The sequence below is a fragment of the Anabrus simplex genome, chromosome 7 (assembly GCF_040414725.1).
Source record: "Anabrus simplex isolate iqAnaSimp1 chromosome 7, ASM4041472v1, whole genome shotgun sequence".
NCBI classification, from domain to species: domain Eukaryota; kingdom Metazoa; phylum Arthropoda; class Insecta; order Orthoptera; family Tettigoniidae; genus Anabrus; species Anabrus simplex.
In genome coordinates this window covers 162,755,240-162,782,758 of record NC_090271.1, presented here as the reverse complement: position 1 = coordinate 162,782,758, position 27,519 = coordinate 162,755,240, and the positions used below count along the sequence as shown (strand labels likewise).

At 39.0% G+C, this 27,519-nt stretch overlaps 1 protein-coding gene across 5 annotated transcripts in view; it reads left to right on the top strand.

The window, feature by feature from the left end:
* Positions 1-27,519, top strand: part of LOC136877406 (NADPH-dependent diflavin oxidoreductase 1) — a 162,343-nt gene that overhangs the window by 61,920 nt on the left and 72,904 nt on the right. For 4 of the 5 annotated variants that reach the window (XM_067151415.2, XM_067151418.2, XM_067151416.2 and 1 more), the window contains exon 4: positions 8,477-8,728. The exons of the other annotated variant lie outside the window; for it this stretch is intronic. In XM_067151415.2, the coding sequence (XP_067007516.2) occupies positions 8,477-8,728 (252 nt within the window). The remainder of the gene's footprint in view (positions 1-8,476; positions 8,729-27,519) is intronic. 5 annotated transcript variants of the gene reach the window in all.

Below are 27,519 nucleotides of genomic sequence, written 5' to 3'. Positions count from 1 at the left end.
GGTTTGGGAAACGGATTGAGGAAGGGTTTATGAACTGGGAAGAGGCAATCAACATTATTGATCATGCTTTTGTGGGAGAGACGCGTTCCTGGTTTTCAGTCTATAAAAGTAACATGAAAAGTCTGAAGGAATTTAAGACGAAGTTCACAGACAAATACTGGAACGAAAACTTTCAAAGCCTTGAAAGAGAAAGGGTAGTATTTGGGAAATTCAAACTTAATGAAGGGGTCTCTATGACTGAGTATTTTTTATCACATGTTATGATTTGCCAGAATTTAGATGGAATCACGGCTGATTCAGATGTAGTCAGATTACTGTTACGAGATTTTCCAGACAGGGTACACGAAGCAGTGTGTATGCAAAGTATTAAAACTATTCAGGAGATGGAGCAATTATTAGGGAGTTTTGATGTACTAGGAAACATTTGGCATAGAACAGGAAACTCACATAATTTTGTTCCTCATAGTGAACCAAGGGACAATAGGAGACAGCCAAACTACAAGAATCGTAATCTGTTTCAGCCAAGGCATAACGGTAGGGGTGGAGCACCTGAAAATAGAACGGGAAATGCCCAACAAGTCAGAGGACAAATTACTAACGAGCCAAGTATAGGTACACGATCGCAACCTTTAAACTAAATGCAGGCTGTAATGATAGGTCAGAATTCCAGCCTTACCAGTAAGTAGTTAGGAATTGTGTTATGAAACTATTGCCATATGACATAGATGTTAAGGAAGATCTTGTGTGTGAACCAGATAATAATTATTTAGATTCGGGTGATGAAGTGGTGAATCCTGTGGTTCAATTAGAAGGTTGGGGGGGCGTATGTTAACGCGTTAATTGATACTGGAAGTCAGAAATCATGTATTAGTTCAGAATGGTATGACTCTTTAGTTAAACAGGGTATTATGATGGAAGAGATGCCTGTTAAGTCTACATTCATTATTACAGCTGTTGGTAAAAAGTCGAAACAAATATGCAAGCAGGTTGCGGTGCCGATTTGTATAGAGGGTTTTATTTCAGTACAGGTATGTTTGGTTATTCCTCACCTTGTATTTGATCTCATCTTGGGATGTGAATGGCTGACTTTAAAATCGGCTCAGCTAGATTACGATGATGCAATGGTAAATCTGAAGTGGGATAATAAGTATGTCAAACTCGAACTGAGAAATGAAATTCAGAGGAAAACGAATGTTTGTGCTATGTGGAGTGTTATTGAAGTTTCTACATATAAGGAGAAACCCAGTGAGGGGTTTAATTTATGCCAGTTGTGGTTGAAAGAGGATCAGAAGGATGCCTTATTTGAAGCTGCGAGTAACAGTAAATTAGAGGAAGTCCAGAGGGACGAATTGTTGGCAGTGTTATGTGAACACGCTGAGATTTTTTCTAAGAAACCCGGTAAAACACATGTTATGAACATTCTTTTTCAGTGCTGGATGACAGTCCTTTCAGCGGGCCACGGTATGCTATCCCACCCAAATATGCCAAGGCAGTTGACGATCAGATACAAGCTATGTTAGCTGATGGGATAATTGAAGTGTCTAATAGCCAGTATGTAAATTCTTTAATCGTTGTGCCTAAGAGTGATGGGAGCGTCAGACTTTGTATTGATGGGAAAGATATGAATAGACGTATTTGTGCTAACCAGTTAAAATCACAGACTATTGAAGAGTTAATTCAGGGCTTTGAGGGTAAAAAATGGTTTTCATCTGTTGATTTAAGAAGTAGTTTTTGGCTGATTCCTTTGAGAGTGGAGGACAGGCCTCTGACAGCATTTAGTCATAAGTACAGCTTGTATCAGTTTCAGCACGTTCCCTACAGGACGAAGACAAGTTCTGCAGCTTTAATTAGAGCATTAAATATTGCATTAGGTGATTTCGCCACGGTTTATATTGATGATCTGGTGATTGCGTCTAGGACCTTTGAAGAGCACTTGTGTCACTTAGAGAAGGTGTTTACTAAGTTAGAGCGTGCTGGTTTTACTTTGAAGTTAGATAAGTGTGTTTTTGGTAGACAGGAGGTTACATTTTTGGGACACCGTGTATCTGCGATAGGGGTTACGCCTGAGAGTACAAGGATTGAGAAAATATTGTATACCAGTACACCTAGAAATATCAAGGAATTAAGGTAGTATATTGGAGTATGCAATTTCTTTAGACGCTTTGTACTAAGATTTGCAAACTTACTTGAACCGTTTGGAGACTTGTTAAAAGCCGGCAGTAAGTGGAAATGGACAGAAGGTCACCACAAAGCTTTTAATGATTTAAAGGAAGGTTTCAGGCAAGCGGTTGTTCTTAAGTACCCCGTAGCAAATAATAAGTATGTGTTACTCACTGACGCATCTCACTATGGTCTGGCTGGTGTATTATGTCAAGAGGATGACAACGGAGACTTAGGAATTGTGTCATTAGCGTCTAGAGGTTTAAGTGGACCGGAGAAACGGTATTCTATTACCGAGCTTGAATTCTTAGCTATTGTGTATTCCTTAAGTAAATTTAGAATGTATGTTTTAGGTGTAAAATTTGAGATTAGGACTGATCACCATGCTCTTTCATTTATACCTATATGTAAGCTATCATCTAATAGGGTTAGTAGGTGGATACTGGCCTTACAGGAGCACGATTTTTCTGTTGTGCATATAAAAGGAAAAGACAATGTCCTTGCGATCTGTTGTCCAGAGATCAGAAATTGTGTGATGAAGGAAGTTTCCTGAAAATTTGTGCATGCCTTAGTAAGGACAATAAGTCTGCTCTAAACAGATTACGCAACCTGTTGGTGGAACAGTCTGTGGACGAAGAATGTAGGGAACCTTTGTCTGTACTTCAGGGAGGCGAGCAGGTTACTGTGACTTGCAGTAGACACGTTTTTAAATTGTTAGACGGATTTCTAGCTAGAAAATGTAGCGAACATAAATGGGCTATATGTGTACCCAAATCGCTACGTGTGGAGTTAATTTGGTTCATCCACAGGGATTTAGGGCATAATGGTGCTAATAAGGTTCTGTTTGAAATCCAACAGAATTTTATCTGGGACAAGATGGGAAGAGAAATCAGAAAGATTCTTGCCACTTGTGATCTATGTCAGAGAAGTAAGATACCGAACCGTTATTTAGAGGGACCTCGTCAGGCAGTAATTGCAGAAAAATCTGGTGACTTGGTGTGTATCGACCTTTTCGGTCCTATTGTAAAAGGACAATGCGGCTTTCAATTTATTTTTGTTTTGATAGACGCTTTTTCTAAATTGGTCAGATTATACCCTATGAGGAAAGCAACAGGAAAATCCTGTAGTCGTATAATCCAAGAGAAGTATGTCCCTGAATTAGGTACTCCTCAGAGAATATTGTCAGACAGTGGACCACAGTTTACATCGAAAAAGTGGAAAGCCGTAATTGGTGAATTAGGTATTACTCAGGTCCTTTCATCCATCAGAAATCCTCAGGGGAACATGTGTGAACGGGTGATGAAGGAACTGGCGCGCATGTTTAGGTCACTAGTACACGAGAGGCATTCCGCTTGGGTAGCGCAGTTATCCCGTATTGAGACATGGATCAATGCTGTACAGCACGAAAGCACTAGATTGACACCTTTGCAAGTTCATTTCGGTACTAAGCCACAAAATGAATTGGTGAGAGTATTGGGTATTACTGAGGTGCCACAGCATAATGCTGAATTTTATGTTAGATTGGCCAGAGAAAACCTAGTAAAAGCTGGCAACCTTCGAAAGAAGCAGCAAAAACGTAAGGTATTGGATGAATTTGAGGTAGGTGACCTTGTTCTTTTGAGAGTTCCCATGTTATCTAACAGCGAAGATAAAGTCACAAAAAAGTTTTTCCTTTTATATCAAGGACCTTACCTTATACATAAGAAACTAGGACCTTGTGCTTATAAATTATCTGACGGCGATTGCATTTTAATGGGTACGTACAACATTAGGAGTTTGCGTAAATATATTACGAGTCCGGTGGACTTCCCGTAGAGCTGGAATATAGGTCAGTGAGCCAGGCCACGCTTATCTCTTATATAATATACACCTGTTGCAGCGGGGAGTGACTGCTCTCTGGTAGGTGGAGTTTCCCAAGTTTTGTTTTGCTTGCTACATGATGTGTGTGTATTTGATTGACACGAGTTCATTACCAAGGTTACGTCTGTTCTCTTTATGTAATGCCATGTATGGGTTATCTGGTAATTGGATCTAATATAACGAGGATCATTAATATTGCAGTTTAAGATTTGTAAATTCCCCGTAGACTATATGAAGTAATCATAAAGACTTGCAATAATTTTACCCTAGGCTAAAACCACGTGAATGTGTTGGCGTGTGCGAAGTGATAGTCATACAGCAAGAACGTATTAAACAATTGATAGAGTAATACGATATATTTTGATTGTGTACATTTTGTACAGATATAAATTGAAATGTCAAGTGTTGCATACACTGGATTCATGAAATCAGCAAGAGATGACAAACATTTGAGAAAGTGAGACATCAGAAACTCGCTAAGTTGTAATATTGTGTTTTAATGGAAATTTTGAAGGGTTATATATTATTTGTTATTAAGTTGTAGGTGGAATCATCAAGTTGTAATTTTGTAAAATAGTGTTATGTTGTATACAGTAATGAATGAATGAATGAATGTACAGTTGTTTTGAAAACAAGTGAAACGTAAGTGGCAAAGTGTAAGTGTGAGCCCTCAACGGAAGTACTACTTGTTTCAGGCTCAGAGGGGCGAATGTGATGTTTGGGACATCACTGCATGTTTTTAATTATTGAACTATGTAATTAATTGATAAGATGTGTATATTTAATCACTGAAAGGTCATGTTTAAATTAATATGCATATATATATATATAGGGTTTTTATCATCCATTTCAATCATAATTTCATTTCTTTGTATCGCGGCTATAACGTATTCTGAACGAACAAATTATTGGGTAAAGTATTTCAACATCATGCATATTTATAACTTGCAGTAAATTTTCCAATAGCCGTTGTGAGGTGACCAGAGTCAGCAGGCTAATTTCAGCCCAATTCCAGGAAACGTACGTCATCTAGGTTACGAGAGACCTTACCCTCTCTACCTCATGAAGAGACAGTTGAAACATTATTAACACCCACTTTTTAAACTCCGCTTCGGGATGCTTTATTTCAGTGGGAAAGTTCAGCCTATGTGAATGAACGTAATGAAGCAACGTGATGGATTCACAGCAATACATCGGAGAAGGGATGAGACCTCGAATCTTACTGGACCATGTGATATGGCTGATGGAAGGAGACTTTTGAACCAATATATATACCTCCGACAAGAGCTGGAGAGGACATTGGCATTCTTATTCACATTCAGATTCACATTCACATTCTTATTGGACATTCTGATTCTCACTCTTGGAAGAGACTCTTACTACGATTCTACGTCTGCTCGTCGGAGATGATTTTAACTTAGTTCACTTCGCATCTGAGTATATTCTACTCAAAAGTTACTCTCATTGTGACTTGTTATCTCAATGACGAGAGGTAGTCAACGGGAGGCCGGTTTTGACTAGTTAGGGGAGGAGAGCTTTTATTATAAATTTAGCTACGCTACTGTTCCGTAATACGGAAGAATACGAGTGTATTCTCTCCATGAACATAACCCATGGTGGTTTTGCATTTAAATTAGGACTCATTACGACTTTATGTAAGGAGTACAGTAGGATGTGTTAAAGACAGGAAGTAGGACTGGAATCCAACAACAGATGAAGCAGCCAGAACGAGTGATCCTCATATCATCAGCTTCAAGACAACAGAGTCTACAATTGGTAAGCTAAAGGCATAAGTTACTGCAAGTCTTCACGCAACAGTTCATTTTAAAAATTAATTTCATTTAATTTTTCTTTTGCTTCCGTAAGTTCAGATTTCGTTAAAACGCCGTTACGTCTTTTTTTCATCTTAATAAATAGCTGTTTTAATTTTTATGTTCTGAAATTATTATTAATGATCCTTAAATTCCAAGTTAGTGTACTTAATGAATTTGTGTCCCGTCACCCCACCCCTGGGAGTTTTTTGAGTCTCATTAGTATTATTATTATTATTATTATTATTATTATTATTATTAATTATCTCCTTTTGTTTTCAAGCCATAAGCTTGAAGACTGGCGCCCTTGGGATACTGTTTATGGAGAAACAATGACATATCATTTATTTATTTTAATATTAAAGTGACCCGCCACGTTATAATTTTGTCATACATCTGTGGGCCAAGTGGGTACGTCACAGTATGGACAAAGTCTTGGGTAAGGAGTACAAGATGAAAATAAGTCAGTCCAAAACAAGAGTAATGGAGTGCAGGCGAACGAAGGCAGGTGATGTAGGAAATTAAGTCTTAAAGGAAGTAGATGAATATTGTTACTTCGGTAGTAAAATAACTAATGATGGCAGAAGTAAGGAGGACATAAAATGCAGATTAGCACAAGCAAGGAAGAGCTTTTTTAAGAAAAGAAATTTGCTCACTTCAAACATGGAAATAGGAATTATAAAGATGTTTTTGAAGACTTTCGTGTGGAGCGTGGCATTGTATTGAAGTGAAACATCTACGATAACTAGCTCAGAAAGAAAAATAATAGAAGCTTTTGAAATGTGGTGTTTACAGAAGAATGTTGAATGTGAGATGGATAGATCGAATCGCAAATGAAGAGATACTGAATTGAATTGGCGAGAGGAGATTGATTTGGCTGAATTTGAGAAGAAGAGATAGAATGATAGGACACATCTTAAGACACCCAGGACTTGCTCAGTTGGTTTTTGAAGGCAGTGTAGGTGGTAAGAACAGTAGGGGTAGACCACGGTATGAATATGATGAGCAGATGTAGGATGCAGTAGTTACGTAGAAATGAAAAGGTTAGCACAGGATAGGGTGGCATGGAAGGCTGCATCAAACCAGTCTATGCACGGATGACTCAAACAACAACTACATATAAATTTTATCATGCCTAATTTGGCTTTCAATCTTTTCATCAGGTCTCATCGATTCCATATCAAACTGGGAATCATAACATTGGTTCAAATTAATGATCTTCACACGGCCACATTTTTTGCTTCGGAACCACCTGAGTTAAGCCTGTTGAATACCACATATTAAGAGAACAAGATATATCCTTCTCACGGACAACACGTGTTTTGCACTTTCTTTCTAACAAAACTAAAGATACACCTTATGATCTATACGCCTGAAGCTGTGTTTTCTTGTGCATCAAGACTTAACAACTGAGTTACCTTCTCAGACTTTATAGAATTTTACTTTATGGTCAGAAGCACTGAACTCTCATCTTTTTTTTTTTTTTTGCTATGGGCTTTACGTCGCACCGACACAGATAGGTCTTATGACGACGACTCTCATCATTTTGTACCACAATTTTAACTTGTTACTATTTAACATTTGTCTTTGTAGGTGCTTGTCATATGTTTTATATTGGTTTTTGATTAGTTGTGATTTGCTCAATTGATTCATTGGCTTATGACGTGCAACAAGCGTTGAAACTAGTACCAATCTTGTTTAAACTACATCAGTAAATAGTCATTGTATTGAATAGGTGGACCCTTAACATTTTCAGTCTACTGTACACCATAACAGCTTCCTTCTTGAGACTGGCTGGGAAAAAGTAATGGGAATATGTGCGGTTAGGCTCTGCCCTCTGCCAAGTGATGTTTTGATTGAGCATACTGAACAGATTCCATTTAACAGACTTTAGTAGCGATGATACCTGCTGCCACACGGTACCTAGCAAAAAATCTTAGTATTACTTGAAGAAAATGAGAAAATAATGTTAGAAAATCTGCAATTCTATAAAAAGGTGTTTTTTTTTTTTTCAGGACCTAGATTGTATGCTATAAAATGAGGGAGCACTCATTGACATTTGTTCTGCTGTTTTCTCATAATTTCCATTACTGGAAAGCAGCTATCAAATTTGAGATATCATTTCGTTTGCCATGTTCAGTGCAAAAATGTAATTTGTAATGTATATTGGAAGATACTGCAAAATAAGACTCTTTCATAGTAATATCTCCAGTTGATGAACAAAGATACAATTTCCATACAGCCTAGAGCTTAAATAATACTCATTTGTGTTTAGAAACAAGTTACACAAGTATTTGCTTACAGATGTATTGATAATTGGATGAGATATAATTTTAACTGACACAGTCTTACCAGTAATAAGTAAGCAAATCAGCATTGTGTTTTATAGCTGGAGATAGTTTTCGTGAGTGATTTTTTTTCATAAGTTAACTGGCAACATTGTGGGTGTAAGGCTGCATGGTTGTTGGCAGGATGACTTGTTACTGAGATCATAGTGAAAGAGATAGCTGTCAAAAATCTACTTTTATTTATCCTTGCAGTATATTATTGTTCCTGTATTGGGACTCTCTCTTTCTCCCCTTTTCACTGATCTGTAGCTTGTTAACTACTGTTTTGTTGTTGTTACTGTTGGCTTTATTCTATAGGTTTGCTGTTCTGGGACTTGGAGACTCTTCTTATCAGAAGTTCAACTTTGCAGCAAAAAAACTCAATCGCCGATTATTACAACTTGGTGCGCATGCACTTGTAGATGCAGGCTATGCTGATGATCAGCATGATCTGGGATCTGATGCTGTTGTAGATCCTTGGATAGAGAAACTGTGGATGAAGTTACTTGAAGAATATCCACTACCTGTTGGAGTTGACCCTCTTGGAAAAGACAGTCTTTGTCCACCAAGGTAAGTATATTCGTCTTGGTGCATAAAACTTGGAGTTTATCTATTGATTCTGTTAATATCTATCAAAATCTAGACATAGTATTATGTTAGTTGGATGAGATATGCAGATGCAGACTCTGGAAGTTATTGACAATACCATCACTGATATTTCAGTGCATTCAGAAGTAGGAAAAAAGCATTAAATTACTAATTCTCCATAATTATAAGTTAGAGGCGCGCGGCTGTGAGCTTGCATCCGGGAGATAGTGGGTTCGAATCCCACTGTTGGCAGCCCTGAAAATGGTTTTTCGTGGTTTCCCATTTTCACAACAGGCTGTACCTTAATTAAGGTCACGGCCGCTTCCTTCCATTATGCAAGATTATAACCATAATTTCACCAATATTGAACAAGACATGGACATCCTCGTATTAGCAAACAAGGGCCCTTTACTGAACATAATGGAAAATTACTACATACACCTAGACCAATACTTTAATGCCAGTCACAATCTCAATGAAATCTCAGAGAAACCCAACATACTCTTCGATCTATTTATCACTTTCCTCAGAAACAATAATGCAGCCAACCTAAACTCAATCCTAAATTTAATCAAAGGTACTTTTCCAAGACAATTACACTTTCTCCCGCACCCTTCAGCCCCACCTTAAGCCCTCTTCCTAAGCCATATTTCATTTCAATACAAGAACTTACTGATTTCCATGATTATAATTTTTACAACACCCCATTTATACTTTATTCTTTGTTAAAAACCTCTTAGTATGTATATTCCTTGTATTATTAACTATTACCATAACATCTCATTTCACTTGTTATTCTTTAAAATAATATTGTCTTAGGATTTCGCCACAAATGATCTTTGCTCCAATACGGCTGATGATGACCCCTAGATGGGTCGAAACTAGTACCGTATAATTTTGTAATTTTGTTGAATATATTGTATTGAAAAGGTGGAAACATTTACGTTATTATTATTATTACTTATATATTAAATTTAGCCAAATCGATCTCCTCTCACCAATTTGATTCAGTATCTCTTCATTCGTGATTCGATCTATCCATCTCACCTTCAGCATTCTTCTGTAACACCACATTTCAAAAGCTTCTATTCTCTTTCTTTCTGAGCTAGTTATCGTCCATGTTTCACTTCCATACAATGCCACGCTCCACACGAAAGTCTTCAAAAACATCTTTCTAATTCCGATATCAATGTTTGATGTCCTCCTTACTTCTGCCATCGTTAGTTACTTTACTACCCAAGTAACAATATTCATCTACTTCCTTTAAGACTTCGTTTCCTAATCTAATATTTCCTACATCACCTGCCTTCGTTTGACTGCACTCCATTACTTTTGTTTTGGACTTATTTTTTTTCATCTTGTACTCCTTACCCAAGACTTCATCCATACCATTCAGCAACTTCTCGAGATCTTCTGCAGTCTCAGATAAAATAACAATATCATCGGCAAATCTCAAGGTTTTGATTTCCTCTCCTTGGACTGTGATTCCCTTTCCAGATTTCTCTTTGATTTCCTTTACTGCCTGTTCTATGTAAACATTGAAAAGGAGAGGGGACAAACTGCAGCCTTGCCTCACTCCTTTCTGGATTGCTGCTTCTTTTTCAAACCCTCGATTCTTATCACTGCAGACTGATTTTTATACAGGTTGTAGATAATTCTTCGTTCTCAGAATCTGATCCCTATCATCTTCAGAATCATAAATAGCTTGTTCCAATCAACATTATCGAATGCCTTTTCTAGATCTACGAATGCCATGTACGTGGGCTTGTCCTTCTTGATTCGATCCTCTAAGATCAGGCGTAAAGTCAGGATTGCTTCACGTGTTCCTACATTTCTTCTGAAGACAGATTGATCTCCCAACTCAGCTTCAACTTGTTTTTCCATTCTTCTGTTAATAATACGTGTTAACATTTTGCAGGCATGAGATACTAAACTAATGGTGCGGTAGTTTTCACACCTATCAGTACCGGCTTTCTTGGGAATAGGTATAACAACATTCTGCCGAAAATCGGATGGGACTTCTCCTGTCTCATACATCTTACACACTAAATGAAATAACCTTACCATGCTGGTTTCTCCTAAGGCAGTCAGTAGTTCAGAGGGAATATCATCAATTCCAGGTGCCGTGTTCCTATTTAGGTCACTCATAGCTCTGTCAAACTCTGACCTCAAAATTGGGTCTCCCATTTCATCAGCATCAACAGCCTCTTCATGTTCCAGAACCAAATTATCTACATCGTTACCTTGATACAACTGTTGGGTATGCTCCTGCCATCTTTCTGCTTTGTCTTCTTTCCCTAGAAGTGGCTTTCCATCTGTGCTCTTAATATTCATGCATCTAGATTTCCTTTCTCAAAGGTTTCCTTGATTTTCCTGTACGCAGCATCTACCTTTCCATAATAACAAAAAATAAAAATTGAACAGCGAGGGAGAATTCTTGGGTAGGTAATTAAAAATCTTGAGTAGGAAATGAAAATTCTTGGATAGAAAAGACAAATTCTTCGATAATGTGGATCATCATCATCATCATCATCATCATCATTTCCCTTTATCCAGCTGTAGCCGGGTAGGGGCAAATATGGTTCCTCTCCACTTTCTTCAGTCTTTCCACTACTCCTCAAACACTGTGTCCCAGTCCAGGTTTCTTTCTAATATACTGCGTTGGATTGTGTCCTTCCATCTCAGTCGTGGTCGTACACGGCCTCTCCTTCCTTGCGTTTGCATGTCCATCAGTTTTGTTTGGCATTCTTTGACGCAAGTGCGAAAACAGGTATAACTTAGAAACAATATTCTCTAACCCATGGTGGTATTTTACAATCGTGATTATTATTATTATTATTATTATTATTATTATTATTATTATTATTATTATTATTATTATTATTATTATTATTATTTCTTGTATGTATAACTGTGAAGTGTTACATCCATTTAGTATTAGTATTACTATTACTTACATAGTCGAATGATCATATTATGTGTGAGGTTATGTCTTGGAACATATGTTGTACATAGACATTGATATCAGTTCTGTTAATGTAAATTCCTGTAAATGAATATTATGTAATTTATTCTTACCTGTATGTATAAATTGTAATCTGTAATTGTGAAACACACTGTAACTTCCAGAATGGTATGACATTAGAACAATTGAGAATGTTCTGTGCACTATTTCTATGTATTGGACGCTCTGGAATATTCAAGAAGGTAGTTTCTTTTGTAACGCATCTTTCTGGAAATCTGGCCGGATATGTATAAAGATACGATCTTGTTGGTGTAGTCAGTTACTGTCGAGATGCTGTTTGGAAGTTATTGGAAGAGAGTGGTTGACATGCCGATTTAGGCAGTCTCCTTGTTGAATTGGTCAGTATTTATCTGTTTTCAACGGTGTTTCAAAGTGTAATCTCTGTGATTTTCGGTGTCAGTTGTCAACTGTTTAAAGATGGCGGCTTTGTTGGTATCCTACAAGTGAAGCATTTTTGTTTTGTGATACGGTGATTAAGGTTACAGGTGTATTAATTTGTGAATAACTGTAAATAAAAGTATTGTACCAACTGACAACATCTCGTGTGCGTTTGTGTGGATACGTTAATTTTACAACCATATCTTTTAAACTCGAAGAACAGCAGCTGAGTGTACAAATGTAAATGGGACTTAAATACGAGAGTTGATGAATTGACCAACAAGCAAGATACGAATGTTCATGTGCACGAAATGTTTTTTATATATTGTGTTTTATCCTGTACCTATGTATATAAGTTAGTTTAAGTGAAGATATGTTTTATACACTAATTTTAAGACCTCAACATAATATTTTAGACATACAGTTGCAATATTGTACATACTGACATATATGCCAATTCACGATAAGACATGCCCCATTTGTATGTGACTAAATGCACATCATATAACATTCCTTTGACAATGCAATTTAATCAAAGCTTCATCATATAAATATGTGTTCATGGTTCAGCTGAAGGTGACCTTGTATATGGGGTCGAAACCGGTCCTTTGGCTTAATATAAGCAATAAAAAGCAAGTATTGATTGGTGGAAATTCTTTCCTATTTTTAATTGTGTAATTCGTCAATACGGAAATGAAGATTATAGATTACGATACGTTAATTGGCGACTGTGACAGGATTATTGAATCTATTGGACTTGAAAATGAACGACCGGAGGACGGTTGTGATATTTAAACAGTGAATTTCCTGGGCTAAAAACATCGAGGCCCAGGTAGGAAAACTCGAGAAAAACATCAAAGCCCAGTTTGGGAAACTCTAGGAGTAAATTGGGGCCCAGTTCAGGACTGGATTGACGTAAGACTAGGGAGCCGAAAACAGATTGCTGGACTTCGTGAGCAGGATCTGGAAGCGTGACGCTGTCCGCAGCCATGTTCTACCTGCGAGGAAGTTGTGGGAGAATTCGGCGGGCGCAGCAGTGTCCACCAGCCGGGAGCCAACTGCCGAGTCTGGCTGCGGGAGGGGGCGCAGCACGCCGCTGCAGGTGTTCGACGCCGAGACCGAACAACCAGACGATGCGATGGTGAATGGACCGTTCCGGTATGAAACCAAGAGCGAGGCGCTCGACAGCCGCAGTAAGCCCCCACGGCACCGTGAACTGTCTAGGGAGGATGTTCACCGTGTAGCAGAACTATGGGGAAGCCCGGACGATGTCCCAGGAGATGAAGGCAGCGATGGCAATGACACGACCAGGGGGATCCCTTCTACGAGTCAGAGAACGAATGGGGTCTGAACCGACAACCAACAAATAAGGGTGCCACCTGACTGAACACCAAGGTACGAACGAGGGGAAAGCCATCGGAGCTTCAAATGCCACGCAAGGACCCAGCAGACCTAGCAGACCTAGCAGACCCACCATGGGAAGGTGGTGGTCCCCGATGGAACCGCCGGGCTGCGAACCATGGACTTCGACAGCAGCAACAGGAGGGCTGTATGAGTGGGGTAGCCTGTGTGTAGTTAAATAGTGAGGACAAATTCGAAGTGTGTGACAGTGTGTGGAAATTGTTTCAAGTTATAGGGGGGATATTGACGCAAGTGCGATAACAGGTATAACTTGAAAACAATATTCTCTCAGCCATGGGTAGCTAATGTAGATATCAAGCTCAAATATTATTATTATTATTATTATTATTATTATTATTATTATTATTATTATTATTATTATTATTATTGTTATTGTTGTTGTTGTTGTTGTTGTTATTTCTTGTGCGTATAGCTGTGAAGTGTTAAATCCATTTAGTATTAGTATTACTATTATTTACGTAGTTGAATGATCGTATTATGTGTGAGGTTATGTCATGGAATCTGTGTTGTACATAGACATTGATATCAGTTCCATTAAATGCAAATACCTGTACATTAATCGTATGTAGTTCTTACCTGTATATATAAATTGTAATTTGTAATTGTGAAACACACTGTAACATCCAGAATGGTGTGCCATTGGAACAATTGAGAATATTCTGTACACTATTTCTATGTATTGGACGCTCTGGAATATTCAAGTTTTTTCTTTTTGGTAACGTATCTTTCTGGAAATCTGGCCAAATATGTGTATATAAAGAGAGGATCTGGACAATGAAGTCAGTTACTGTTGAGTTGTGGTTTGGAAGTTATTGGAAGGGAGTGGATAACATGCCGATTTAGGCAGTCTCCATGTCGAATTGGTCAGTAGTCATCTGTTTTCAATGGTGTTTCAAAGTGTAACCTCGGTTTTTGGTGTCAGTTGTCAACTGTTTAAACATGGCGGCCTTGTTGATATCCTACAAGTGAAGTGTTTTTCTTTTTTTTTGATACGGTGATGGATATGTTAAGTGGGGCTGCGGGAGGGGGCGTGCCAATAGAGCGCCCCGGGTGTTCGACGCTGAGACCGAACAACCAGACAACGGGACGGTGAATGGGCCGTACCGGCATGAAACCAAGAGTAAGGCACTCGACAGCCGCAGTAAGCCCCCTCGGCACCTTGAACTGTCCAGGGAGGATGTTCAGCGTGGAGCAGAACTATGGGGAGGCCCAGATGATGTCCTAGGAGATGAAGGCAGCGATGGCTATAACATGGCCAGTGGGACCTCCTTTACGAGACAGAGAACCAATGGGGTCCGAACCAACAACCAACAAACAAGGTCGCCACCTGACAGAACACCAAAAGTACGAACGAGGGGAAAGTCAGCAGAGCTTCAATGCCACGCAAGGACCTGTGGATCGCCATCACCAGAAATGAAGACACCGTCGACCGGATCCAGCGGACCCACCCTGGGGAGGTGGTGGTCCCCAATGGAACCGCTGGGCTGTGGTTTTCCTAGTTTCGCACAAGACTAATGCTGGGGCTGTACCTTAATTAAGGCCATGGCTGCTTTCTTCCCACTCCTAGGCTTTTCCTATCCCATTATCGCCATAAGACCTGTGTCTGTGTGACTTATAGCAAAATTGTATGAATAAAAACAGAAAATGACAAGTGTTTTAGCACTGAGTGAGCAATAGAGTGTTTTTTTTTTTAGACGTCATCGGACACGAACGTATCAAGCGAGCTCTCCGTCGATCCAAAATTCCTCCAAACTTATGTAGACTTACTGAAGCATTTCTTACAAAGAACACAGTTCAAATGGAAGCTGATCAAAAGAAATCAAAACCCATTGAATTAAGTGTGGTTTATTTCAAGGGTCCCCTATCTCACAATTGCTGTTTAATTTAGCAATCAATGTGGTAACACAAATTATCTCTGACCTTGACATGTGCCAGCATTATGGCAACACTTTATCTGATGATCTACCACTTTTATCTGCAGTTGCTTTCGCCGATGACCAAGTAATAATCAGTAAAACTGAAAGTGATGCTGCTAGCTGCTACGTTGTTAAATTTAGCTGAAAGTAGCTTTGCAGAAATTGGTTTAAATGTTCATCCTCTTAAAAGTAAATCTATAATCCTGAAGAAAGGAAAATGAACTGAAGGAAACATCACTACACTTCAAGGATCAATAATCCCCTCAATAAAAACAACGGACGAATCAAGTATTTAGGAATAGAGTTCAACAATGAAATTTCATTTGACAGACATAAAGTTATAAGCGCTGTAACTTCTGACTTATATAATCTGGTGATAAAAACAAAACTCCTAAAACCAAATCAGAAGATAAAGATTATTAATGAATTTGTTTGGCCAAATTTAATATATCCACTACAGTGTGCTCCTCCGATGTAGCTATCAGACTTCTTTCTTAAAGATCTGGACGAAATTGTAGGAAGTTTGGTAAAATAAATAATGATTCTGCTAGATAATACTCTAAATTCCATGCTGTATAGTGTCAGGAAGGTCAGAGGGATGGGCATAATTTGCGCACAGTGGGAAACTAGTATACAGAATTATAATATTTGTAATCGCTCACCCCATAATCAGGATGTTCATCTATATTATGTAAGGAAGTTACCTGAAAGTACAGAAAAAAGCTGGAGGGGTTAATGTGCAAGATGGCGGCTATATACGGGCTGTTATGGGACTAACTCTGGGGAGGTGGCGCAGCGGCAAATGGGCAAGATGGCCACCATGCGCAAACCACCTCTAGCCAGACGCTACGACCTCTGACATCCTGAGACAATAGGATGTCGTCGTCTTATGGAATACTGTCGAAAGAGGTTACTAAAAGTGGCACCTGACTTGAGGGAGCATGGGTTAGCGAACTCAGGGTCTTTAGCTGAGTCTGGGCATGATGTGTTCTAAGCTGTTGTCTATCTAACCTCCCTTGGCCAACTCTTGTAGGACACTTCATTTCGACGTGTTAGGGTCGAGCAGAGTAAAGCTCCTCTAGGGACACCCCCTACCCCAGGTAGAGGCATAGCAGAGTAAAGCTCCTCCAGGGACACCCCTTCCCCTGGGTAGAGGTCTAGCAGAGTAAAGCTCCTGTAGAGGCACCCTTGCCCTAGGCAGGAGCCTAGCAACCTGTGCTGGTGTTGTGTCTACATTGGTGAACTCGAGGTCTTCAGCTGAGTCTAGGCATGATGTGGGCTAAGCTGTCGTCCATCTAACCTCCTTGGCCAACTCTTGTGGAGGGCACTTCCGCCCGAGGTGTGGTTGAGCAGAGTAAATACCACTCCCAAGGATTCAGATGTGGAGCTGACATAAACTCAGAACTAAAGAACTGAAGTGCAATTCAAATATCCTCACCTTGATTGAAATGTGTGTACGATGAATGTGTACTGACCAGTGGCGGCGTGTTCTCTATGTTCAGTGGTTCAGTGAACCCCTTAGAAATATATAACTCTTAGTAAAATGGTAACTGCATATTTCTTTAATTACATTCATAAATTTGCACTTGGAGCGATAATTTTGTCATCAACACTCGGTTGCTCTCTGGAACCAGTGAAGAGGTTCAATTTCTGGACTGCTGGCGCGCGGCAGTGGGACATAAGGAGGGTGAACAGGGTGCCGGGACGTGTGAGGCAAGGGGGATAAGCCGAGAACAAAGCAGAACTATTGCTGGTGACAGGACCAGCTCTTGGCAGTGCTCAACACGATCTACATCGAACAAGCCCGAATTTAGCCGAGGTATTGTCTCAAAACGCGCAGTTAAAATTTGCTGTATATGGTACGTTTCGAAAGGATTTTACTTTCACGATTTTGCGTATTTAGCCTATGTGTATGTAATTATCATAAACTTTTAATTGGTAAGAAGTGCTCATAAAAGCAAAATACGTCAAGATAAGAACTGAAATAACAACAGGCTGCCTATCGCGTTCTTGAAGTAGTGTTTATTTCTGACGCATCAGTTCAACCACCTCCGGAACGGCACCATAGCAAATATCTACTCAAGACTGTGTTTAGTGAAGTGTTCTATTGCATCTGACATTCGTTACCACGGTGTTTCATCATAAAAGGAAAGAAAAATTCCACCTATAAAGACCAACATTCGACATATATAAAAAAAAGGCAAATTATGGAAATATAATGCAAGAATCAAGGCCAACACGTTTCATTGTCACTAATACATTGACTATATTACTAGACATTCAAGTGTTTTTAAAAAACTTCTGTAGTAAATGATAAGCATTCTATTTAATAGACATTTATGTTTTATACAATACATAATCAACATAATATGAAACTTGTAATTTTATGCAAGAAGGAACTGACATTTAATCATTAGACTTAAAAGCCAACCATCACGGCATATTTAAATATTATCAATACCTGATGTTATATAAAGACAAATTGTTACAATATTTTACCACATAACAATGCAAGAACCAAAGCAGTAAGTATTCTAGACTTTAAAGTACAATGATTAGACTTTAAAATATATTAGTGTGTTTATGTAAAAATATTTTATAGAGGTCAACACGCATTTATATTCTACCTAAAATAATATCACTCCAGCAATATGGTGTAAAGATGTAACATGATATTTTATTGTAATTATCACGCAAGTTTTATTTATCAAATTTTACTGATAGTCTATTCACGATTGTACATAAGTATAAAAAGGGAATCGATTCAACAGAATAAGCAACAGTACCTAAGATAGATGCTTAATCAACCCAAGGACGCATTCTGTCAGCCAAAGTGTATGTATATAATAGACAAAGTTTTGTAATTTTAATTTTTACACAACGCTTGTAAATTTGTAAGTTTTTAAGATAAGTTTTCACTGAAAATTATGAAACAATATATCATGAAGGTCTTTCAGAGGTATAAGATAGAAATGCAAATGTGATTCTGATATAGCTGAGGATGACCTATGAAGGGTCGAAACCGGTCCTAGATTGTAATACTTTACAAGAAAATAAATGTATTGATTAGGTGGAATTTTTCTTTCCTTTTATGATGATTGGTAAATGTCAATACGGAAAATGAAATTCATAAATCAAGAACCACAGTGTTTAGCGGTGTCTTGATGCATGTGTCGTGTATTCATCAGTGTGGAAATGAATACCGTTTGGTTTCTTCTAGAGAATACCTTTCCAACACTTGGTATAGAAGAAAAGTGCAGAATAAAGCAGCTTGGCGGGCCTCTTCCCTCCCTGAACATTATTCAGAGGCAAACTAGTAGAATTATTGTAGAACATGTAAGCCACAGATTTACGAGAGGAATACTTGGCTATGTGGTTGGCGATACCATTAATAGGCTTTTCTGTTTCCCGTGCTAAGGATAAGGACACGAATTGGACAAAAACAGGGGTATCAGATCTCAGCCATTTAACACAAAAGATCAAAAAGCACGAAGCCTCTATTATACATAAGAGTGCATATTTGGATCTTTCAGTTCTGGGGAAAACAGATATTAGGCAGCAGCTAAGTGGCACTTTCAGAAGGATTATTTAGAGACATAATTATAGTGTGAGAAAAAATAGGTACATGCTCTCAAAGATCATTGACTACGTGAAGTTCTGTGGTGAATTTGAACTTGCTTTGAGTGGTCATGACGAAACACTTGATTCAAATCATCTAGGCGTATTCAGAGGACTCATTAATTTTACTTCGGCATTGGATACTGTTGTTAGGGGTCATTTCAACAGTACTACAGTCTTCAAGGGTACGTCCAAGGACGTTCAAAATTACATTCTGGAATGCATGTTGCAAGTGTGTCGCGAGAATATTTTAGCTGAAGTAGCTACTGCAGACTTCATTTCCGTGATAGCAAATGAAACATCTGATGTATCTTCAAAGTGTCAATTAGTCATTGTAATTCGATATGTATTAGCTAATGGGGAGCCTGTTGAAAGGTTCTGGACTCTCTTAAACCCAGCAGTAAACAACGCCTGCTCATTATCCGATTGTATAAAATGGGTCCTCACTGAAGTAGTTGAAGAGCACAAAGAAAAAGTAGTCTCCCAAAGTTACGATGGTGCCAATGTTATGAGCGGCCGACACTCCGGAGTACAAACAATTGTAAGGCAAGACTACCCATTTGCTTACTTTGTGCATTGTTATGCTTATCAATTGAATTTAAATTTGGCCCAGGCTGCTAGCCACAGCAAAGAAGTGCAATTGTTCTTTGCCACCATTGGGGAGATTCCAGCATTTTTTTCTCATTCGCCTCAGTCAGTGGCTATTCTTGATGATGATGTGGACAGAAGAGTTCTGCAAGGCTCAGCTACGAGATGGAACTTTTAATCAAGATGTGTTCTTACATTGCATGAGCATAAGGAAGTGATACTGGAATGCTTGGAGAAAATTGAAGACACGAGCAAACAGCTACTATGATCCAAGCACATGGACTGCGTCTGAAAATGCAACAGCCAACGTTTACTTTTAGGTTAGAGTTCATTATACAGGGTTATGCCTCACGTGGACATTCTTTACAAACAAGTACAACCCTGTATCAATGTGAATTGCAGTAAGCTCCTTTGAAACAGCAATTTCGAAAGTAAGGGACAATGTTGACAACGTTGTGGAGGAAAAAGTACAAGTAAACAACAAAGGGAAATTATGATGTGAAAATAGTTACTACTCGAGGAACGTTGAAGTAAAGGAGGTGTATGATGTTATTAAAGTCACAGCAGAGAGAGGTTCAAATTCTTCAACCACTTAGTGGCCTCCAGCTTCTTTGATCACCAATTCTTCCCATCCTTCCAAAATAATTTTCCAGAGGAGAATCTTACGTATATTATAGAATCCTATCCTTTTCTTGACAAACATAATATGAAAACTGAACTGCAAGTGATTTACTCAAGAAGTGATTTTTAAAAAATGAGCCATGCAACTAACTTTTTCAATCTCAAGGAACCTTTCGGAGAAGTGATTAAACTTTTGAAATTAATTATTACTGTCCCCATGACTACTTCTGAAGCAGAAATTTGTTTTTTCACTTTAAAGTGGATTAAGACATTCCTGAGGAGTACAATGGATGAAGAAAAACTATCTGCTCTCGCTATGTTGTCCATCGAGAAGGAGGATGACCCATAAATTAGTCAATTTTAATGAGAAGGTAATGGACTTATTCGCTGCCAGGAAGGAAAGGAGGATGGATTTCCTGTACACACAGACGACAGCTGTTATACCAACACCGGCAACGTCTTCAAGATTAGACAAAAGTGGATCAACTGAAGGTAATTACACTTTATATTCTGTGTCTTTCATTTCTCTTAGTTCTGGTAACTTCTTCGAGCTGCAGCCATGTACATTCAAAGGAAATTCTCTTTTCTAGTCAAACAATGTCACTTTTACATCTCTGTAAATATCAAGTAACATTAAATTTGGACACGTTATTTTTCAAAGTAGTGAACCCCCAGATATTTTATCAACGCCCCGCCACTGGTACTGACTAAAGTAAATGTGGAGACGTACATCTCAGCAGAGAAAGAAAAAGACTTTGCGAGCTAAGCTGTATTTTCCAATCTGGTGTAGTAAATGAATGCCAACAATGTGTTATGATGCAAGACACTTGACTTGAGATACCTCTGGGTCTTTAGCTACGGGTCAAAGCTTGTTAGCGGTGACGTTACTACAGTTCTCGCTACTATGATGGCATTACTCTGCTCAGATCCTCATTTCATGCAGTAGGGTGGAGGGGTAGAATTGCACCAACTGTATACTGTTAGTCGTAAGAGCGACTAAAAGGGAGAGGTTAACTCGGGGGAGAGCTGTGTTAGAACACGGGGAGCAAATAAGCATACACAGGTTTTTATGGGACTAACTCGGGGAGAGCTGTGGTAGGGCTCCCGAGGCAAGATAGACGGCTATGCGCTGTGACCTCTGACACCCTGAGGCAATAGGATGTCATCTTATGGAATACTGTCGAAAGAGGCTATTAAAAGGGGCACCTGACTTGAGAGAGCATGGGTTAGCGAACTCGGGGTCTTTAGCTGAGTGCAGGAGTTCTCGCGTATACATGGGCTCTTATGGCACTAAACTGGTGAGGGTTGTGCTCGGGTGTTTCATGTATTGGGCTAATTCGAGTTACCATCCTCCTAACAGGATGCCCTTCCTAACTTTCGACTCACAGTGGAATGATGTTATAACTATAGCATTTTCTTTTTTGTAGGTCGGAGAGTGAAGGAATACTGCTGTAAGAAACAACTAAAAGGGGTACCAGGGGCTCTTAACTTCCGAGCTGATTTAGCAACTAGAGGACCTCGAGCTGAGTCTGGTATTAATTATAGTTGTTTCCCTTTCTTTGAATAGGGAATCGAGGGCTTAGCTGGGTGGTAGATTTTAACTCTTCTGACTCGAGAACAATCTTCTACCACAACGACAAGCGGTTTCCTATACACTGTTTGCTGCTGTCTACCCTTATGGAGACAACGTACTCGAGGACTGGGCGTTTCTCATTCACGTACAGTGTGGCATGGTGATGGGGGTGCTAGCCCGCCTGAATTTTATTGGAATGTAATTAGGAGATGAGATTATGTGAAGAGGATATGTGCATGCTTTCTAAGAATGTTATATGTAATAATGACAGCCATGAGTTTTCAGGAATCTGCTGGCGGTTGTTATCAACGTCCTTGAACACAGCTGCCTGTATAACAGTCTAATGAGGGGGGGAAAAAATGGTGTGGGTTACTGTAGTCACATCCTAGTTCATGAACCATGGGCAATGGCTGAGTGGCCTAGTAAGTGGTCCTGAGAGTAGGGATACCAGTTGCTACGGAATGGGAAACGGGCATCTCGGACATATTCTGAGTCATGGCCCTCCTTGTGCCCAGGCGGCTAACCCGTTAAAGGAGAGATCCTCACTTGGACTATGTGCAAGTAGAGTAGCATCCTGCTTCATGAATTTACCAAGCTCAGAACATTTTAAGCAAGCTTCGGACATATGGGAGTAACGGAGACCCACTCCCATTTGACAGGTGAGACACTCCTTGGAAACAACTTGGCGAACGAAATGGAATTCGATGGGGAGCTATCAATATTAATGGGACTTATGGAAGAAAGAAAGTAGAACTGGCTGAGTCAACAAAGAGGATGCATCTGGATGTGCTAGGAGTAAGTGATATTCGGGTAAGGGGAGATAACGAGGAAGAGATAGGAGATTATAAAGTGTACTTAACGGGTGTTAGAAAGGGAAGGGCAGAGTATGGGGCAGGACTGTTTATAAGGAACATCATTGCACGCAACATAGTTTCTGTTAGGCATGTAAATGAGCAAATTATGTGGGTAGATTTGACAGTTGGATGAATTAGGACGAGAATTGTCTCAGTGTGTTCACCATGTGAGCGTGCAGATGAGGATGAAGTTGACAAGTTTTATGAAGCATTGAGTGACATCATAATCAGGGTCAACAGCAAGGATAGGATAGTATTAATGGGTGATTTCAATGCGAGAGTTGGAAATCGAACTGAAGGATACGAATTGGTGATTGGTAAATGTGGGGAAGATATGGAAGCTAATGCGAATGGGAAGCGTTTGCTGGACTTCTGTGCTAGTATGGGTTTAGCAGTTACGAATACATTCTTCAAGCATAAGGCTCTTCACCGCTACACATGGGAGACTAAGGGTACCAGACTATATCTTAACCGGCTTCAAATTCAGGAAATCTGTTTGGAATGTACAAGTTTTCTGGTGATTTTTCGATGATACAGACCATTATCTGATCTGTAGTGAACTAAGTATCTCTAGGCCTGGGATAGAGAAAGTGAAATCTGTCTGCAAACGAGTAAGGGTAGAAAATCTCTGGGACGAGGAAATTAGACAGAAGTACATGAATATCATTAGTGAGAAGTTTCGAAGAGTAGACAGCAAGCAGGTTCAGGATATAGAAATAGCATGGGTGGCATACAGGGAAATTGCAGTAGAAAGAGCAAGGGAATGCCTAGGAACAGCTGTTTGTAAATATGGGAAAAGGCGAACATCTTGGTAGAATGATGAAGTGAGAGCAGCTTGTAAACATAAAAAGAAGGCTTATCAGAAATGGCTCCAAACAAGGGCCGAGGCAGACAGGGAATAGGGAACATGCATGATCCGGGGTTTTAATTTAAAATATGCTAATCTGATTCAAAATTTCATGCATAATTCAAAAATGTGATCAGAATGTACAAATAATAACTGCAAACATGATAAAAATCTAAATTAAAGTACAAAAATGTCACGTGACGCAAATACGCCATCTCATTGGTCTGACGTCATCGTACAGGTTGACTGAATTAGCAGACGAAATAACACATAGTGTGCTGTGAGAAGCAGGATACACTTTGCGTATTTTTACTTTATGTTAGGCTGGGCTGAGTGGCTCAGACGGTTGAGGCACTGGCCTTCCGACCCCAACTTGGCAGGTTCGATCCTGGCTCAGTTTGGTGGTATTTGAAGGTGCTCAAATATGTCAGCCTCGTGTTGGTAGATTTACTGGCACGTAAAGGAACTCCTGCGGGACAAAATTCCAGCACCTCTGTGTCTCCGAAAACCGTAAAAGAGTAGTTAGTGGGACGTAAAGCAAATAACATTATTATTATTATTATTATTATTATTATTATTATTATTATTATTATTATTATTACTTTATGTTAGTGTCTGGTATGGTTAAATTCGAGGTCTATACATTGGATAATAATCTGAGTGGTATATTTTAGACTTAAAATGAATCCTGCGCAGACAGTGAGGCAGAAAACTTATAAATGGTGTATAGTTCCGATGTGCAATCGCACATCGCATACCACCCCAAACAAATTGTTTATAAATGTTCCAAAGACGCTAAAACTAGCCGGAGAAATGCTGGTGATATGTCGGAAAAGTCTACAGTTTTTTTTTTTTTTGAAGATAATTTTAACGTAAGTTGAATTTGTTTGAATTTTCAATCACTTTTCCATGTCAGCTGTTCTAGTGGTAAAACTTTAAATTTTAATGTATGATGCTTTAATTAAATGCTTCGGTTAGGTTTGGAGAAACCTAACCTATGTTTTGGTTGATCAGTGTCAAGGTAATAAATCAAAGGGGTTATGAACCATATTGACAGCTCTAATTATACCTATTTATCTTGGCATGCGACAGTTATTTATGTCTTTTTTGAAGAGCTTACATTTGTAAAGAAATTTAGGCTATAGCTAAATACTAATAACTATTGTTATGGGAGACTTCAGTGCCAAAATTGGTTCAACACAACATGATGAGCATGTCAGAACATCGATAGGAAGATACGGAATTGGAGAAAGAAATGAACGGGGGACCAGGCTTCTTGAGTTTGCAATTCAAATCAGGTTCACTATAACTAATACAGTCTTCAAACATCACATATGGCACATGTACACATGGACTTCGCCTGATGGTCAATATAAAAATCAGATTGACTACATCTTGATCAGTTCAAGATGGAGGTATTCTGTAATGGACACCAAAACCTGTCCAGGTGCAGTATGTGGCAGTGATCATCAGCTTCTTAGAACAGAAATAAGAATAAAACTTCAAACACCAGTTAAAAGATCACACAGGATACCACAAGTAGTTAATATGTCGTCATTCAAGGAATCATTGGCGCGAAGAGCCCCTATATTACAGGATCCAGTAACAACTGCAGAAGGGCTGTGGAATGTGACTAAAAACTGGATAGAGTCCTCTTTGAATGAATCTTGAGTACCAAATACTAGAAGGCAACAGTGGATCTCTGACTTGACCCTTCAGCTTGTAAAATAAAGAAGGTACCTTAAAAAATCTGGCCTTAACACTAAAGAAAAGAGAGCAAATGTCTGATCTTGATAGAAAGATTCAATCTTCTTGTAGAAGAGATAAAAATAATTTCCTTAGTAACATTTGTTTTGAGATTGAAGACCATGCAAATCAAAATCACAGCAAGGATCTTTTTAACAAAATTAGAATAATCACTCAAGAATTCAAACCATATTCCTGGAATATACAGAACTCACAGGGTGATGATGTTGTGGATATAGAGAATGTTCTAGAAACATGGAGATTGTACTGCCAGGATCTGTACAGTGAACAATGTAATGCACAAGACCAAGTGAAGATAGACAAACACTCAGATCCTGAACCTAACATCCTCTGAGATAAAGTAGAAATATCATTGAAAATGCTGAGAACTGGAAAAGCGTGTGGACCTGATGGAATAATTGCAGAAGTCTTGAGAGCTACAGACAATGCTGGAATTGAAATGCTGTTGAAAATCTGTCAAGCAATATGGAATTATAGAAGATGGCCCGAGGAATGGGTACAGTCAATCTTTGTCCCAATCCACAAGAAAGGATTGAGAGAAAAAAAAATGTGAAAATTATCGCTTAATTGCGTTGATTTCACATGCCAGTAAAGTTATGCTTCATATCCTGCACAAGAGACTCTGGGCATTCCTAGAGTATCAAATTCCTGAAGTCCAGACTGGATTCATGAAAGGAAAAGGCACTCGAGAACAGATCTTAAGCCTAAGACAAATCATAGATAAGGCTAGAGAATTCAATGTTCCGGTATACCTGTGCTTTATTGATTACCAAATGACCTTCGATACTATCAAATGGAACCGTCTTTGGAAAATTTTTGATGACATGGGTTTGCCCCTCCATTTGATTGATCTCCTCAAGTCCTTGTATAAGGAAAATACAGCCACTGTGAAGATTCAAAACAAACAGTCTCAGCAGTTTCGTACAAGGGCTGGAGTTCACCAGGGATGTATCCTGTCACCATTACTTTTCAATCTCTATGATGAATATGCAATGAGAATTGCATAAGATGGCTGGGACAAAGGGTTTTCCATTGGGTGATGCAAGATCAACAACTTGAGATTTGCTGATGACACCACCTTGATAGCATCATCTGAAGAGGAGTTGACAGAGCTGATCAAGAGAGTAGAGGAAGCAAGCCTAGAAATTGGATTACGCCTAAATCGACAGAAAACCAGAGTCATGATTGTTGATTGTAAGAACAACAACAGTCCACATATCAAACAGATTGGAGGGTATGAAGTTCTACATCAGTATGTATATCTGGGCTCCTTACTATCCAATTCTGGTGGTTCCAAAGATGAAATAAAGCGAAGAATTGAAATAGCAAAGGTAGTGATGATCCGTCTGCGGAAGATCTGGAAAGATAATAACATCACCATCAACACAAAAAAGAAGCTCATTGAATCTCCAGTCTTCTCAGTCTTCTTGTATGGCGCAGAGGCGTGGACCATCCTCAAACGTGATCGTGAACGGATAGAAAGCTTTGAAATGTGGTGCTGGAGGAAAATGTTAAGGATTCCTTGGGCAGCTCATCGCACGAACACATGAATCCTGAACCAACTTCAGATAAAAGTTTGTCTATCGTGTAAGGTCTCTCAGCGGATTGTACGCTACTTTGGACATATAATGCGCCGAGATGGTAGTCTTCAAAAGCTGATTGTTGAGGGCAAAGTCCAGGGAACCAGACAACGAGGATGAGTACCAACACGATGGATTGACATGGTGAACGGCCCCCTACAGAGTTCTCTCAGAGCAACCACATTGAAAGCTTTAGATAGGGAAGAATGGCGGAGTATGGTTCATCGGCTAGAGGGCTGAATATTATGATAGTCACGACGCCTCAGTCATGAGGCAAAGCGAAGAAGAAGAAGAAGAAGAAGATATACTCTATAATATAACAAAAAATAGGCATATACATCATGAAAGAAAACAACGTGAATTTAACAAATGTATATCTCTACACAAAACCAATGCTTATCTTTTGGGGTCTTATAAGTTAACAATGCTCAATAATAATAATTATCATAATATTTTGTCTGTTGGGGTCTTATAAGTTAATAATGCTCAATAATAATAATTATCATAATATTAAAGAAATAAATAACATAATTGCGCACAGGTGAAAATAGTGATTCTAGTGTTTAAAATATTATCCAACTCAG